This window comes from Tachyglossus aculeatus, chromosome 2, assembly GCF_015852505.1.
Source record: "Tachyglossus aculeatus isolate mTacAcu1 chromosome 2, mTacAcu1.pri, whole genome shotgun sequence".
Taxonomy (NCBI): Eukaryota; Metazoa; Chordata; class Mammalia; order Monotremata; family Tachyglossidae; genus Tachyglossus; species Tachyglossus aculeatus.
The window spans coordinates 134789346-134805104 of NC_052067.1; the positions used below are offsets into that span (position 1 = coordinate 134789346).

The 15759-nt window shown below is 43.4% G+C and overlaps 1 protein-coding gene across 1 annotated transcript; it reads right to left on the reverse strand.

Moving 5' to 3' along the window:
* Nucleotides 1-8226: 8226 nt before the first annotated feature.
* On the reverse strand, nucleotides 8227-9186 carry LOC119949893 (olfactory receptor 52E8-like). The gene has a single exon (XM_038771743.1). The coding sequence runs from the start codon at nucleotides 9184-9186 to the stop codon at nucleotides 8227-8229; it is 960 nt and encodes a 319-aa protein (XP_038627671.1).
* Nucleotides 9187-15759: the final 6573 nt, after the last annotated feature.

Here is a 15759-nt window from a genome sequence, read left to right on the forward strand (position 1 = left end):
CAGGACATGGCCCAGGGGTTGGCGGTGGGACAGGTGATATCAACACACATTAAAAAGGTTAACACCACAGGAGCAGAGTGTGCAGGCTGGGATGTAGAAGGAGAGAAGGGAGGTGGGGTAAGACTGCCTGTATTTGAGAGCAAGTGACTCTAGGGCCTCTTAGTCATCCAAATGTTGTTCCCATCCTCTTATAGTCCATTCCTCTGCCTCTAGCAACTTCCCACAACTGGGACAGAAGGGTCAGTCCCTTTCTGTAAAAATTTTTTTGGGAAGAGATTCTGTCAGTCATGGATCAAGCCACTAGTTCTATTATTAATTCCTCTGTGTTGGTTCTCCATTTGAAGTTAGGACTGCAACCCAGGCTATCATCCCCACTACAGGGAACTCCATCATGATCAGTCATCCATGCCCATGTTTATCTGTGTCTTGGGTTTAAGGAAGTATTTATGGTCCAGGTATTTCTTACATGTCGATGTGTATCTCACTCGCTGACTGACTTCCCTCATTTTTCCTCTGGCCTGTGAACCTCCTCCTTCTCCATATACACCAGACTACCATTCTCCCCACTCTTCCAAACCTTATTACGACACTTTTCCTCCAAGAGCCTCCCCCAAATAGCACTGTTTTTCCTTCCATGCATCCTTATCTTTTTCTGCATCACCTAAGCACTTTGAGCTGTACCTTTTTAGAACTTGTTAAGCCTATCAGTCCCAAAGCACGTAATTACACATCGGTAATTATTGAAAGCTTATTGTTCTCATTCTGTATTTTGAAAGCATCATGTGCAGGTCGTTGTATTGAGCACTACTGTGGGCACAGGTCTCTGCTGGATGACCATTCAGTTAGTGGAATTTATGTAACATGAAGAAAAAACAAAGCATTTTCCTAACTCTTTTGGAAAGTATGACAGAAGGAAGACACTAATTTCCTGACCTCATGAAGCTTACAGTGCAATGACATAGGCAGACAGACAAAAGGAATTGACAAATAGTGGAATCGTCAGGAAGAACAGACACAATATAGAAAGTATGGGAAGGAGAGTCAGATGGTGGCCTACCCATTGCTAACTTGGACAGTGGCTAGCGAGTGGATGGCAATCCGCTACAAGTCAAAATTCACCTGTGCTGGGCAGCAGCGGCACGGGAGAGAGTCGAGGGCAGAGCCTCAAATTTACTGCATGGTAAAAGGCATTGGTAAGCCACTTCCATATTTTTTACACAGAAAACTGTATGAATACATGACCAGAATAATTGCAGATGGAGAGCGTGGTTTTCTGGGAGAGATGTGTCTCTGGTGTCGCTATGGGTTGGAAAGGACTCAATGGTATAAGACAAGACAAGACTAATATAGCAGGATTAGATGGCTGAATAAAAAGGAATATATAATTATCAATCTTGAAGTTCCAAACTCTGATATGTATATCTATAATACAACACTTGGAACAAGCATGGCCTAGGGGAAAAAGCACAGGATTGTGCATCAAGAGACCTGTGTTCTAAATCTGGGTCTGCCATTTGCCTTGAGCAAGTCACTTGACTTCTCTGGGCCTCAGGTTCCTCATCTGTAAAATCGGGTTTAAATGATTATCTCTTCTCCTCCCTTAGACTGAGATTCCCAGGAGAGACAAGGACCATTTCTGATTGGATTATGTCGTATCTACCACGGGGCTTGGAACATAGGAAGCACATAACAAATGTCATAATAATAAGAATGATTCTATTTAGCATCCAACAAGCATGTGAAACTGGTAAACCCAAATAGAAATAGCACAAGATTGAGAGTCAGAAGACTCAGATTAGAGTGCCATCTTTACCAGGCCTATCATGCGACCTTGGAAAAGTTATTTAATCTCTCTAGACCTCAAGTTCCTTATATATAAAGTGGGGCAAAGTAGTGCTATACCCATGTCGGGCAGGGACTTAGTCCTATCTCTTACCCCTGTATTTACCCCAGGGATTAACACACTGGAAGCATTTAGTAAATGACATAGTCATCCCATAAGAAAATAATCTCAAAACTAGATTCAATGGGCCTAAAATCAGTGCTTGTCACAGATGAATGCTCCTGCTCCCACCTCTCATGCCAGTGTCTGACAGACTTTAGTTTTGAAACTGTTTGAACTCAGCTTACCCTGACTTGCAGAGTATTGCTCTCTGCTTCATGTGTGCTCCTAACTCCAGATGGTTTCTCCTGCTTCCCAGTTCTGGGGCCCAAGCTCACCAGCCAGCCTTCACTCAACCGAGGACAAAATATAAAAAGAGAGTGACTGCACTCTCTCACTTCTAATTCAATCCTTCTGTGGCTCCTGAACCAGAATTGATGCCACATCTGGTCCGGCTATCCAGACTTTCAGAGCCAGCTCAATAGCTAAATGACTTTTCCTACAATACTCTGGACAGTGTTTAGTACAGTTTTCTGCACACAGAAAGAGCTTGAGAAATACTATGGATTAATTGACTGATTAACTAGCTATATGTCTAGGAGTAATCTCCAGTTTTAAGGAATCAATCCTTAGTATTTGTTTATTCATTCATTCATTCAATCGTATTTATTGAGCGCTTACTGTGTGCAGAACACTGTACTAAGTGCTTGGGAAGTCAAGTTGGCAACATATAGAGACGGTCCCTACCCAACGATGGGCTCACAGTCTCGATTTTGTTCATTGATAGTATTGACAAACACTCTTTAGAATTGATAAATTCCAGGAATGGCCAACATGATGATTTTAGAAATCAAGTCAAAATACTTTCAAAGAAAACATTTATGCAAAAGATATGTGGGTATTCTTCCTGGCATGAAATAAGGAGCTCTGGACAATACATGAAGCACCACTGTTGATCTACTCATTCCTTGGCTTTCTCTACTGAAGAAGGTCCTTCCCCTTAAAAAGCAATGTAGCCTAGTGGAGAGCAGGGATCTGGGTTCTAATCCCATCTCTGGAACTTAACAATAATGATGGCATTTATTAAGTGCTTGCTATATGCAAAGCACTGTTCTAAGCACTGGGGAGGTTGCAAGGTGGTCAGGTTGACCCACGGGGGGCTCACAGTCTTAATCCCCATTTTACAGGTGAGGTAACTGAGGCACAGAGAAGTTAAGTGACTTACCCAAAGTCACACAGCTGACAATTGGCAGATCTGAGATTTGAACCCGTGACCTCTGACTCCAAAGCCCGAGCTCATTCGATTGAGCCATGCTGATTCTCTATGGCATTTGTTAAGTGCTTACTACATGGAAAGCACAGTTCTAAATTCAGGGGGGGGGGGGGGGGGTTACAAGGTGATCAGGTTGTCCTACATGGGACTCACAGTCTTCATCCCCATTTGACAGACAAGGGAACTGAGGTTCCGAGAAGTTAAGTGACTGGCCCAAGTTCTCACAGCAGACATGTGGCAGAGCTGGGATTAGAACCCATGACCTCTGACTTCCAAGCCTGGGCTCTTTCCACTGAGCCACGTGTGCTCGTGCAAGTTACTTACTTTCCCTGTCCCCCAGTTTCCTCTTCTGATCAAAGGGAGTTGAACACCTAGCCTCCCTCCTATTTATTCATTCATTCATTAAATCATATTTATTGAGTGTTTACCATGTGCAGAGCACCATACTAAGTGCTTGGGAAGTACAAATCGGCAACTATTTGGACTGTAAGCAACTTGTTGAGCAGGAACTGTGCCCATCCTACTTATATTGTATCTACCCCATTGCTAAAGAACACATGCGTAGCCAAGGGAAGATGACATGTGGTCTGGGGAAAATAGGGTGGAATAACCAAGAATTTAAAAATTTTACCTTTAATACTGAGAAAACATGTTTATTGCATAACAGCATATGCCAGTTCTCCTCTGGGCACCCAGGAAGGTTAGAGGGGATGGGTAACTCTGGATTAGATTCTCCCTTTGAACAAGATCTGTTAATGACTCAGAAACAGAGCAACTTCCAAGGTGTAGAAAGGTAGCTGAATTCAGGAGTGGTGGGGAATGTTGTGGGTCAGAGTGGGGATTGGGGGAAGTTAGGAATGGCAACGAGGAGGACTAAGATAATTTCCAGGCACATGGGTAGGAGTTCCAGGCTAACTCCATCCCCTCTCCAATGTCCAAGGCATCTTTACGTTAGGCTGTATGAGCACAAAAGTCTGTCTGATACCTAAACCCAGAGTTTCTCCAGAGGTCTTCTAACTACCTCTGACCTACTCCAGAGTCAGCACCCTCCCCTCCCAGGTTCTTTAATTTTCAAAATCTTCAATTTTCCTAGAAAATTTCCCTGGACTAAACGTTTCTTCTTCCAGTGTGCTCTCCTGATCCATTCCCAACACTCCAAGGATGAATCAACCTAATAGCCAACCCTAACACTTATGCATTTGAACCCATCTTCAGCACAGTTATGCCTGTTGTGTGAACGTGTGGAAGTCCCTTAACTCCTCTGTGCTTCAGTTTCCTCATCTATAAAATAGGAATTCAATATCTGTTCTCCCTCCTACCTAGACTGAGGTAGACCGTCCCTGTGGGACAGGGATGCTTGTTTTATGGTATTTGTAAAACACTACTCTAAGCACTGGAGAAGCTACAAGTAAAGTAAGTCTGACACATTCTCCGTCCTGCATGGAGCTCAAACTCTTAAGTAGGAAGGAGAACAAGTCTTGAATCCGGATTTTAAATTGAGAAACCTGAGGCAGAGAGAAGTGATTAGCCCAAGGTCACACAACAAGCAATTGGCAGAGGAACTGGCATAGCTGGGATTAGAATCCAGATAATCTGACTCCCAGGCCCGTGCTCTTTCCACTTGGCCACGCTGCTTCTCGAAGTGTCCAATCTGATTATCTGATATCCACCCCAGCACTTGGTATAGTGTTTGACATATAGTAAGCACTTAACATTATCACCATCATCATTATTATTATTCTGATTTATGCAGTTATTTTAACCTGGCGTATCAATCAATTAATTGATCATATCATTCTACTTCTTAACTGATCATGCATTGAGGTAAAGGGGCCCTACGGCCAATATTAAGGTACTCAAATTGTGTATATGGGCAATACTTGTAGGAGCAGGAGAAAGAGTAGGGCAGGCAGTTCTTGGCAGTAGTACAAAGGCAGGTATCAGAAGCCACAAAATAGTAAATAAAACTCAAAAGTATGATGCAATCAGGGCGGTTGCAAGCACAGTGGAGAAAGGATAAAAGAGTTACAACAAAGAATAGATAATCCTGTTACCACCAGAAGAACCCAATATTGGCAATATTGAAGAGGAAGGAAAAATTTCCCCCTTGTCTTCATGGGACAATCTTCCTAAGAAAGCCATACTAGATGACCCCACCATGACCCTTTAGCAAGGACCGTGCTGCTTCCTGACCACAGGACAACCCAAAATATGCAGACACACCTCACAACTCCCCAGACCACCAGGCTGATGTCAGAAGTAAGGAAACCCATCTTCAGGGCAGAACTGGGGAGGGGCAAAGGAGTGTTAGAGGGTATAAAAGGGTTCCAGGGAACAATGATCTTTTCTCTGTAGGTCAGAGTCCATTGATCCCTAGACCAATATAAAGGAGAGCCAGTTAACTACATTGTTGCAGACCTCTTGACATGCCATTTCACTGGAGTGGTAATTATACCAGAATTTCCTTTTCTCGGGCGGAACGGGTCGGCGTTTTTCTTACAGGAATCCCTGTACATTGTGGGGTGGGGTGGCTGTTGAAAACAGATCCTTCTTCATTCCATCATTCCCATTATTTTTGTAAATTTTGTACATCTGTCTCCCCAGTAGATTGTAAGCTCTTTGTGGACAAGAAATGCATGCTTTACCTCTGTTGTACATTTCCATGCACTTAGTGCAGTGCAAAGCACTCAGTAGGAACTTAATAAATACCATTACTACAGCTACTATTGCTACTGCTACTATCAGTACTCCAATTAACTATTTTTGAAGCCAACCCCAAGATAACAGCCTTCCCTTATAAAGACCTTCCCTAACTAAGAGAAGCAGCATGGCTTAGTGGCAAGAGCATGGGCTTGGGTACCGAAGATGTTCAGAGGACATGAGTTCTAATCCCGGCTCCGCCACTTGTCTGCTGTGTGACTTTGGGGAACCACTTAGCTTCTCTGGGCCTCAGTTACTTCGTTTGTAAAATGGGATTTACATTATTCTCAAGGGGGGCAAACTGATTACCTTGTATCTATCCCAGCATACCCCAGCACTCAAAACAGTGTTTGGCACATAGTAAGCGCTTAACAAGTACCATTAGTATTATTATTAGGCCTTCATTTCCTCTTCTCCAACTCCTTTCCACATCACCCTGGCCATTGGTAATTGTTAGGCACTTAGTTTGTGTCAGACACTGTTCTATGCTTCTTTATTCATCCCTCCTTCAGCCCTACAGCATGATGATGTGCGTATCTGTAATTTAAATTACTTAATTAGATTAATGTCTGTCTTCCCCTGTAGACTGTAAGCTCACTCATTCCCTCAATCCTATTAACTGAGCACTTACTGTGTGCAGAACAAGTATACTAAACGCTTGGGAGGGTAGAATACAAAAATAAACAGGCATATTCCCTGCCCACAGCAACCTTACAGCCTCAAGGTGGGGAGACAGATATCAATGCAAATAAATAAATCACAGATATGTACCTAAGTGCTGTGGGGCTGGGAGGAGGTAAGAACAAAGGAAGCAAGTCAGGGCAATGCAGAAGGGAGAAGGAGATGAGGAAAGGTGGGGCTTAGTTTGGGAAGGCCTCTTGGAAGATATATGCCTTCAATAAAGTTTTGAAAGGGGGCAGAGGAATTGCCTGTCAGATTTGAGGAGGGAGAGTGTTCCAGGCCAGCTGTTCCAGGAGGACGTGGGCAAGGATTCGACAGTGAGATAGGTGAGACTGAGGTATGATGAAAAGGTTGTCATTAGAGGAACCAAGTGTGTGGGCTGGGTTGGGCAAGAAACAACTTTGTTTTGTTGTACTCTCTCATGACAATCAGCCAGCCATTCAGTCAATCACATTTATTGAGTGCTTACTATGTGCAGAGCACTGTACTAAGTGCTTGGAAAAGTATACTATAACAATATAACAGACACATTACAATGTGCACTACACCCAGTGAGTGCTCAAAAGATACAGATGATTGATAAAGTCTATGCTTGCATCAAGGATCTATTAAATCGCTTAGTACAGTGCTCTGCACACAGTAAATGCTCACTGAATATGACTGAATGAATAAAGGAAACAGATTGGCTATTTTAGGGGCTCCAAATCATTGTCCGTTTCAAAAAAGGAGCTGGGAGAAAATAGCAGATACCTGCAATGATGGAGCACCACCCGGGCTGGTCAGGAAGCCGAACAATGACAGAGTGGGAATCGGGTGCAGGATCATGATTAGAGAAAGGATGGAATAGAGGCAAATGAGAAGCTCTGTCCTTGACTAGGCAGAGCTGAGAGAAAAGACCTCCTCTGACAATGGATGGACAGAGAAAACTGTGTTGTACTCCTGGCTGTGAAAAATGAGTTGAGGATAGAGCCTTGAGTAGAGAAATATTGCTTTCTGTACCTGGATTTACTATTATGTTCTTTTTGGCTGTGGCTGGTCTTGCTTAGAATTTGTACAGTTTATATTTTCTCAGTGCTCACTGTTGATTAATCCTTTTAGCTAATTTTCAAACCTACCTTTAATTTGTGAAAAATAATTTATTTAATAAAAAAGACATTTCTGTGCCTTGTGTTCTAGGTACCTGTGTCCTTGTTTAGAGCAGCTAGCAGAAACTTGGCAAGGCTGCTGAATTTTCTACCACAGCACTGGGTTAGACTGCTGAGTCCTAATTGATTCCATGACTGGTATTAGGGTAAGTTTTCAAATTGTTCAGTAGTGACAGTAAATGACTCTCACTTTGGGGATAGTCGTCAGAGGAAATACACCATTATCTAGGGTGTAAGGTTGGGAGTGGTGAGTTACCAAACCTTGGACGTGTTCAGTGTGAGGAAATTCAATGGCACAAACTAAGGGGAAAGAAAATGCAACCATCACAAATTTGATATGAGGTGGCTGGTCTACCACCTTCCTTCATGTGGGTTTTGCCAACGTAAACACCCCTATTTCACAAAGAATTCTTCACTATTAGCAGTGCCTTCACTGAATACAAAAATTACCTGCCTGATGACTGTTCTAATTATATTAATAGCATGTATTTTCACTGTGGGAACCAGTGAGGATAATCAGGTGGACTTTCTTCAAGTTGTTCTGGTCAGAATGACTGCTTCTTTGTGAAAATGCTGTATACACGTTCACGGATCTGCTTGGTCCTCACCCCGTAGACGATGGGGTTGAGGGCGGGTGGGATGACCACGTACAGGTTGGCCAGGAGGATGTGGATATAGCCGGGGATTTTGTCGTGCCCAAAGCGGTGGGTGAGGAAGGAGAAGAGGGCCGGGGTGAAGAAGGCCAGGATGACACAGATGTGGGAGTTGCAAGTGTTTATGGCTTTGAGTCGTGCATCCCGGGAGGGGAGTCTGAAGACAGTATACAGAATCCTGATGTAGGAGATGGCAATCAGCAGCATGTATAAAAGAAAAAGACAGATGACACATAAACCATAAATGATGTTGATTTTGATACTTGCACATGCCAAGCGGGCAATGCCCATGTGCTCACAATAGGTGTGGGGGATGATTTGGTGCCCACAATAGGGCAACCTCATGAGAAGAAATACCATGGGAATCAACCAAGAGAAATTTATCAGGATAGCGAACCCTAGGAATAACCTAATGAATTTATTGGTGAGGATGGTGCAGTAGCGGAGAGGCTTGCAGATGGCCACATAGCGGTCGTAGCCCATGGCCACAAGCACGGTGCTCTCCATGCCGGTGAACACATGGATGAAGAACATCTGGGTGAGGCAGCCCCCAAAGCTGATCTCCTGCAGACGGAGCCAGAAGATGCCCAGCATCTTGGGGATGGTGGCCGAGGCCAAGCCCAGATCGACGGTGGCCAGCATGGCCAGGAAGTAGAACATGGGCTGGTGGAGGCTCTGCTCGGTCTTGATCACGAACAAGATGGTGCCATTTCCCATGAGAGCGATCAGGTACACGGCACAGAAGGGGAAGCCCAGCCAGTTGTGTGCAGCTTCCAGCCCTGGTACCCCCAGCAGGAAGAAGGAGGAGGGGTGGAATTGGGTGCCATTGTGATTTCTGTTGTCCATGGACATTACTGGAAGAGACTCTGTTCTCCTTGTTTCATTCAATGTGGGTTCTGGAGAGACCTAAAGAAAATACATTATTGCTCTGCTCCTCGAGTGGAATCCATTTGTTTTTCCCAGTAATCTTTGTCTTGAACTCTCTTTGTGAAAGATGCTACCTCAATCTAGAGACAAATCCCTCATAGAACCTTTACAATCACATATGTGTTTCCTCAAAATATTTCCCAGAGTGTCAGAGTGTTCCAGAGTCAGATGCCCAGAGGAGTGGGACAATGAAAAAATGATCCCAGATTTAAACAACCTCACAGTATGCACCACTACTACTGCTACTACTACTACTGCTTATAATAATAATAATAATTGTGTGTGGCTTAGTGGATAGAGCAAAAGCCTGGGTGTCAGAAGGAACAAGGATTAGAACCCATTTCTACCGCATGTCTGCTGTGTGACCTTGGGCAATTCTCTTAACTTCTCTGGGTTTAGTTACCTCAACTGTAAATTGGGAATAGTTTGAGCCCCACATCAGACAGGGGCTTTGTCCACCCTGATTAATTTGTATCCACCCCAGAGCTTAGAGTAATGCTTAGTAATAATAATAATAAAAATAATGGCATTTATTAAGTGCTTACTATGTGCAAAGCACTATTCTAAGTGCTGGCGGGATGCAAGGTAATCAGGTTGTCCTATGTGGGGCTCACAGTCTTCATCCCCATTTAACAGATGAGGTAACTGAGGCCCAGAGAAGTTAAGTGACTTGACCAAAGTTACACAGCTGACAAGTGGCAGAGCTGGGATACATAGTACATAGTAAGTGCTTAGCAAGTACCATAGCTGTTATTATTATTATCATTGTACTAAACTCTGGACTAGAGACATGCAGTTCGGGTTGGACAGAGTCACTGCCCCACATGGGGCTCACAGTCTTAATCCGTTTTTTACAGATGAGGTCATTTAGACCCAGAAAAGTTAAATGACTTGCACATGGTCCCAGAGTAGACAAGAGGCAGAGGTGGGATTAGAAAACAGATCCTTCTGACTTCTAGGCCCGTGCTCTATCCACTACATATCATGCTTCTCAGCGTAATTCAAAGTGTCACCAATTGGGATGGCTAGAGGAGTAGGACATGACAGGAGAATCCCAGCTTTAAGCACCAATGATGTGAGGGCTAGGCTGCTCCAGCTGGGAAATTTATTGGGGAGACATTCAGAAATACCAGCACATTGTCAGGGAGCGAGATGGCTGCCGCCCTACCCCAAGAGAGGAACAAATAGATAGTGTGCCATATTCTGGAAAAAAATGGTCTCAAATTTGGCAGAAGGTTGTGTATGAATACTCTGCTAAGTCTTACTACACTACTGAGGGATACTTTGGTGTGGTTGTACTTCCCAAGCGCTTAGTACAGTGCTCTGCACATAGTAAGCGCTTAATAAATACGATTGATGATGATGACACAAACTTGATAAGGTATATGTTGTGGTAAATAGCTCTGTATTCTGTAACACTACACATTTTTTATTCTCTGGAGAAATCAATCATTCAAATCAATGATATCACTGTGTGCAGAATTCTATACTTAGTGCTTGGCAGAGTGCAATATTAAAGAGTTGGTAGACTTGATTCCTGCCCTCAAAGAACTTACAATCTAGCGAGAGAGACAATCATCGAAGTAAATTACCAATAAGTGAAGCAGCAGAATTTAAGGATATTTGCCTAAGTTCTGTGGAGGTAGAATGAATATCAAAGTTCCTAGAAGGAACAGATCATAGGGCCTAGGAGAAGGAGAAGGGCCAGAAGGGAGGGAGTATGGGGTGGGTAAATGAGATGCTAATCCATGAAGGCTCAATGTAGCAAGGAGAGAGAATAGGGTGGGGAGATATAATGTTAATCTGGGAAGGCGTCTTGGAGATTTGGTTTTAAGAGGGATTTGAAGATGGGAATAGTGCAGATCTGTCAAATAGGAAGGAGGAGGGGTTCCAGGTCAGGGGTCAGTGGTGAGAGAGATGAGATGGAGGCACAGGTTGATGTTAGAAGATCAATGTGGGTGGGTTGGGTTGTGGTGGAAGAGGAGAGAGCTGAGATAAGAGGGGGAGAGCTGATTGAGAGTCTTTAAGTTGATGGCGAGGAGGGAGAGCACTGACATTATATAGAGTTCTACTTTTACTGGACACAGAGGTAGGTGGGGAAATTTAATTAGCTGGCCAGATGGAACTCCAGGCCTGATTTTGCACTGCTCTATTCCAAGAGAGATTCTCCCTATGGGCAAGTCGTGCCCTGTATTGGGAAGCAGGAATTTACAGCAGGTAACAAAGAACTGCAACCTTGGACACAAGTTTCATTTTTGCGAATTGTTTAAATGTGAACCCCTTAATTTTTCTGCACTCAATATAGATTCTACATACCATCTATTTTTACAAATTGTGACTATGTCTATGCTGCTCTCACGGGGGGGCTTTGGGCACAAACTAGTGAAATTTGTTTTCGGTGCAGAAAATGTAATAATTATCATTGTGGTATTTGTTAAATGCTTACTATGTGCCAGGAACTGTACTAAGCACTGGGGTAATCAGGTCATCAAGTGATCAGGTTGGACACAGGCACTGTCCCACATGGGGCTCACAGTGTAAATAGGAGGGAGAACAAGAATTTAATTCCCAATTTTCTGAGGAGGAAACAGAGGCACAGAGAAATGAAGAACCCAGTTTCTCTGACTCCCAAGCGATGTTGTTTTCACTAGCCCACACTGCTTCTCTCTGTAGTTACTCCTCTGACCTATTTATGAATTTCATTTCATTGTGGTTTTGAACTTCTTTTTTTCCAGTAATCTTTCAAAGAGATTCTGAACACCCTTTCATCATCAAAGATGAGGTCCTTTATAGATTAGAGAAACAACCTAAATGTGAAGGCATGGCCTAGCACCACCTTTAAGTCTTGAAAATAGGCACAAAACTTAATCAGATGGTGTTCCTTCAGAAATCTTTCTGAAAAGAGGAAACCAAATGTTTACACATCCAGATGAGTTAATTCAACAAGTAGGAATGTCCCAGGCCTCCAAGGCTGGAACCATAATCACATTTTTCAAGAAAAAAGTTGAGAGACCTGGTAGGCATTTTTTGGGTATCTCACCATTGTGTGGAGGATCCCAGGTAAACTAATTTTGGATCAAGGCCTAGTAGAGAAGCAGCATGGCCTAGGGTTTAAAACTTGGGCTTGGGAGTCAGAAGGACCTGAGTTCAAATACAGGCTCTGTCACTTGTCTGCTGTGTGACCTTAGGCAAGTCACTTCACTTCTCTGGGCTTCTTACCTCATCAGTAAAATGGGGATTAAGACTTTGAGCCCCATCTGGGATTTGGACTGTGTCCATACTTGATGAACATGTACATACCCCAGAGTTTAATGCAGTGCCAGGCACATAGTAAGCCCTTAACAGAAATCATTAAAAAATTGCATATCATGTATTTACTACATGAAGTGCAATGGGGCTTCAGTGCACAAAATAGCTCAGCAGACATGATCTTGAGAAATTCAGGGGACATACAGGGGAGAACACCAAGAAGACCTCTATTAGCTATTTTTCTCAATCTTCTGTAATGCATTTAACATCGACTGCATCACTGGAGTCCAGCAACAACTCTGCAAATTAGGCTGCCGAGAAAAGTTCCTCAGATCATAAAGAAGCAACATGGCTGAGTGGAAAGACCATGGGCCTGGGAGTCACAGGACCTGGGTTCTAATCCACCTCATCTTTGGCATGACCTTGGACAAAGTACTAAGTTCTCTACTTACCTTGTCTGTTAAATGGGGATTAAGACTGTAAGCTCCAGCAATTAGTACGGTGCTTGCCACATAGTAAGCACATACCAAGGACCATTACAAAAAAGACCATAATCTGAGTCCATAATAGCATGCTAGTCATGGCAGACTACCATGTAACCATTCGACTAGAGCAGGGAGGTGTGGACGGTTCACACTTGTTTAGTATATCCATGCTGCAATGTTGGAGAGTGCAACAAGGGGTCTGGAAACTGATAACAGAATATGCTTCTGATCCTTTGGGAAATGCTTACCACTCAACAGGCCACGAGTATCATAGAATGTATATGAGCTGCTGGATGCCGGAAATTACGTTTGAGGGGCACGCACATGAGTTTTTTTATGGTATTTGTTAAATGCTTACTATGTGCCATGCACTGTACTAAGCACTGGGCTAGATAAGAGCTCATCAGATTGGACACAGTCCATGTCCCACAGGGGGCTCCAGTTTCCATTTTACAGATAACAGGGCAAAGAGAAGTGAAATGACTTACCCAAGGTCCCACAGCAGACAAGTGGTGGAGCCAGAATTAGAACCCAGGCCCTTCTGACTCCCAGGTCCATGCTCTATCCACTAAGAAACAGCACCCGATCCCTCCAAGGGGTGCCTCTCACCTAGACTGCATCCAGTAATTTGCTCCAACACTAGCACCATTGCCACCCACCCACTACCAACCCTCTCCACTCAGGGAGAGACTCCCTCCCACTATGCCCACTGGGGTCTAGACCCCAGAGTTTCAGCTCAGCCATAAGAAGGGACAGTAAGCCTGAAAGAGAGCACCTCTTCCTTATCATATCATTCTATCAACCAGCTGAGCCCCACATTCACTAATCCATTCTGTTATTTCAATATCGGTTTATTTATCTACTTGGGTTTGTGTTTTCCCTGTTTCAATTTTTGGGTATTCATCGGTATATGTCTGCTTGTCTTTTCCAGGTATCATGTTTTTAAAAAATGTGAGATACGGTACTTTTCATAGTAGATTCACCATTCAACCTGTTGGATAGAGCATAGGAATGGGAGTAAGGGAACCTGGGTTCTAATCCCAGCACCCCACATTTGCCTCCTGGTTGATCTTGGGCAAATCACTTAAATTCTCTGGGGCTCAGTTTCCTCAAGTGAGTAAAATGGGGTTTAGAACTGATTTTCCTTCCCCCTTTGACTTTGACCCTAATGTGGGACACAGACAGTGTCTGATCTGATTGTACTGTATCTACCCCAGGGCTTAGCACAGTACTCAGCACAAAGTAATCACTTGACAAATGTCACAGATATTATCATCATTATTAGGTACTCAGTAACTGAAGTTGATCTGAATGATAATGATGTCTATGAACTAATTTGAATCAGAGAAATCCTTGTCTTGTCTTATGCCATCAAGTCATTTCCGACCCATAGCGCCACCACAGACACTTCTCTCCTAAAATGCCCCGTTCTCCATCTGCATTCATTCTGGTAGTGTATCCATAGAGTTTGCTTTGTAAAAATATGAAAGTGGTTTACCATAGGGATTGTCTCTATCTGTTGTCAAATTGTACTTTCCAAACACATAGTACAGTGCTGTGCACACAGTAAGCGCTCAATAAATACAATTGAATGAATGAAATTGCCTACTTCCACGCAATAAACTTGAGTCTCCACCCTCGACTCTCTCCCATGCTACTGCTGCCCAGTACGGGTGAGTTTTAACATGTAGCAGATTGCCCTCCACTTGCTAGCCATTGCCCAAGCTAGGAATAGAATGAGTAGCCCCCTGCTTGACTTTCCCTCCCATGCTGAGATTGGTAGAGTCCTGGAAACTCTTCGGGTGCAACACTGAGAGGGGAGAGATCCTATACAAATCCAAAATTCTTCATTGCATATTCAAACTATAATACTGTTATTCTATTCTGTTACTTCAAAAGATCCCTATCTAACATGCATAGGTGGACAAAGAAGGATAAAATGAAAACAAGAAATATGGCATGCCTTAGCAATCCCCCAAAATGGGACGTAGGGCTTTATTACTAAGTTTTTAACATTGTGGTGTTGCCCTCACTCATAAAGAAATCTTATGATGGCTTATTCTGCTTGGCTTTTTATGGACAGTGGTCATTTATGAACCACATTCAACATCAGGTGGTAGAGGCAACGTGGTCTGGTGGAAAGAGCACAAGACTGAGGATTAGGAGATAAGAATTCAACTCCCAGTTCTGCCACTGGCCTGATCTGTGAACCTGGGAAAGTCACTTAATCTCCCCAGACCTCAGTTTCCTCCCATATAAAATGGGGAGGGGATATTTTGAACTCCATGTGTCCAATCAAATCACCTTGTATCTACCTCAGAGTTCAGCACTTAGTAAGGCACTTAATAAATCCCATTGATTTATGTCCGGCAAGTCAGACTTGCCAGTGAAATTGTGGAATACAGACATCTAGCAATAGGCAATGTCCATAGCAACACAGCTTCCCTGGCAGGTCATGGAAAATAACAGGTCATATAAGCAACTCCTTAATGATGAACTGAAATGTGCACATGAAAGTAGGGTGAATTCAACAGGAATTTTCAAGATGAAGTATTCCTAGTCTCAAACAATGTGACATAGAGTTGGGACATGACAGCCAGAGGAACTGAGGCCATCAAGAGAGAGGATGTTCTCAATGAATAAAAGCTGGGGGATGGTTTAGGATACCAAGAGGCAGATTAGAAAACACTGAGAGGTGCTGCAAGTGATGAAGAGAAGATTAGAGAAAACAGATAGGATCTTACTGGTCATAATTATAATAATA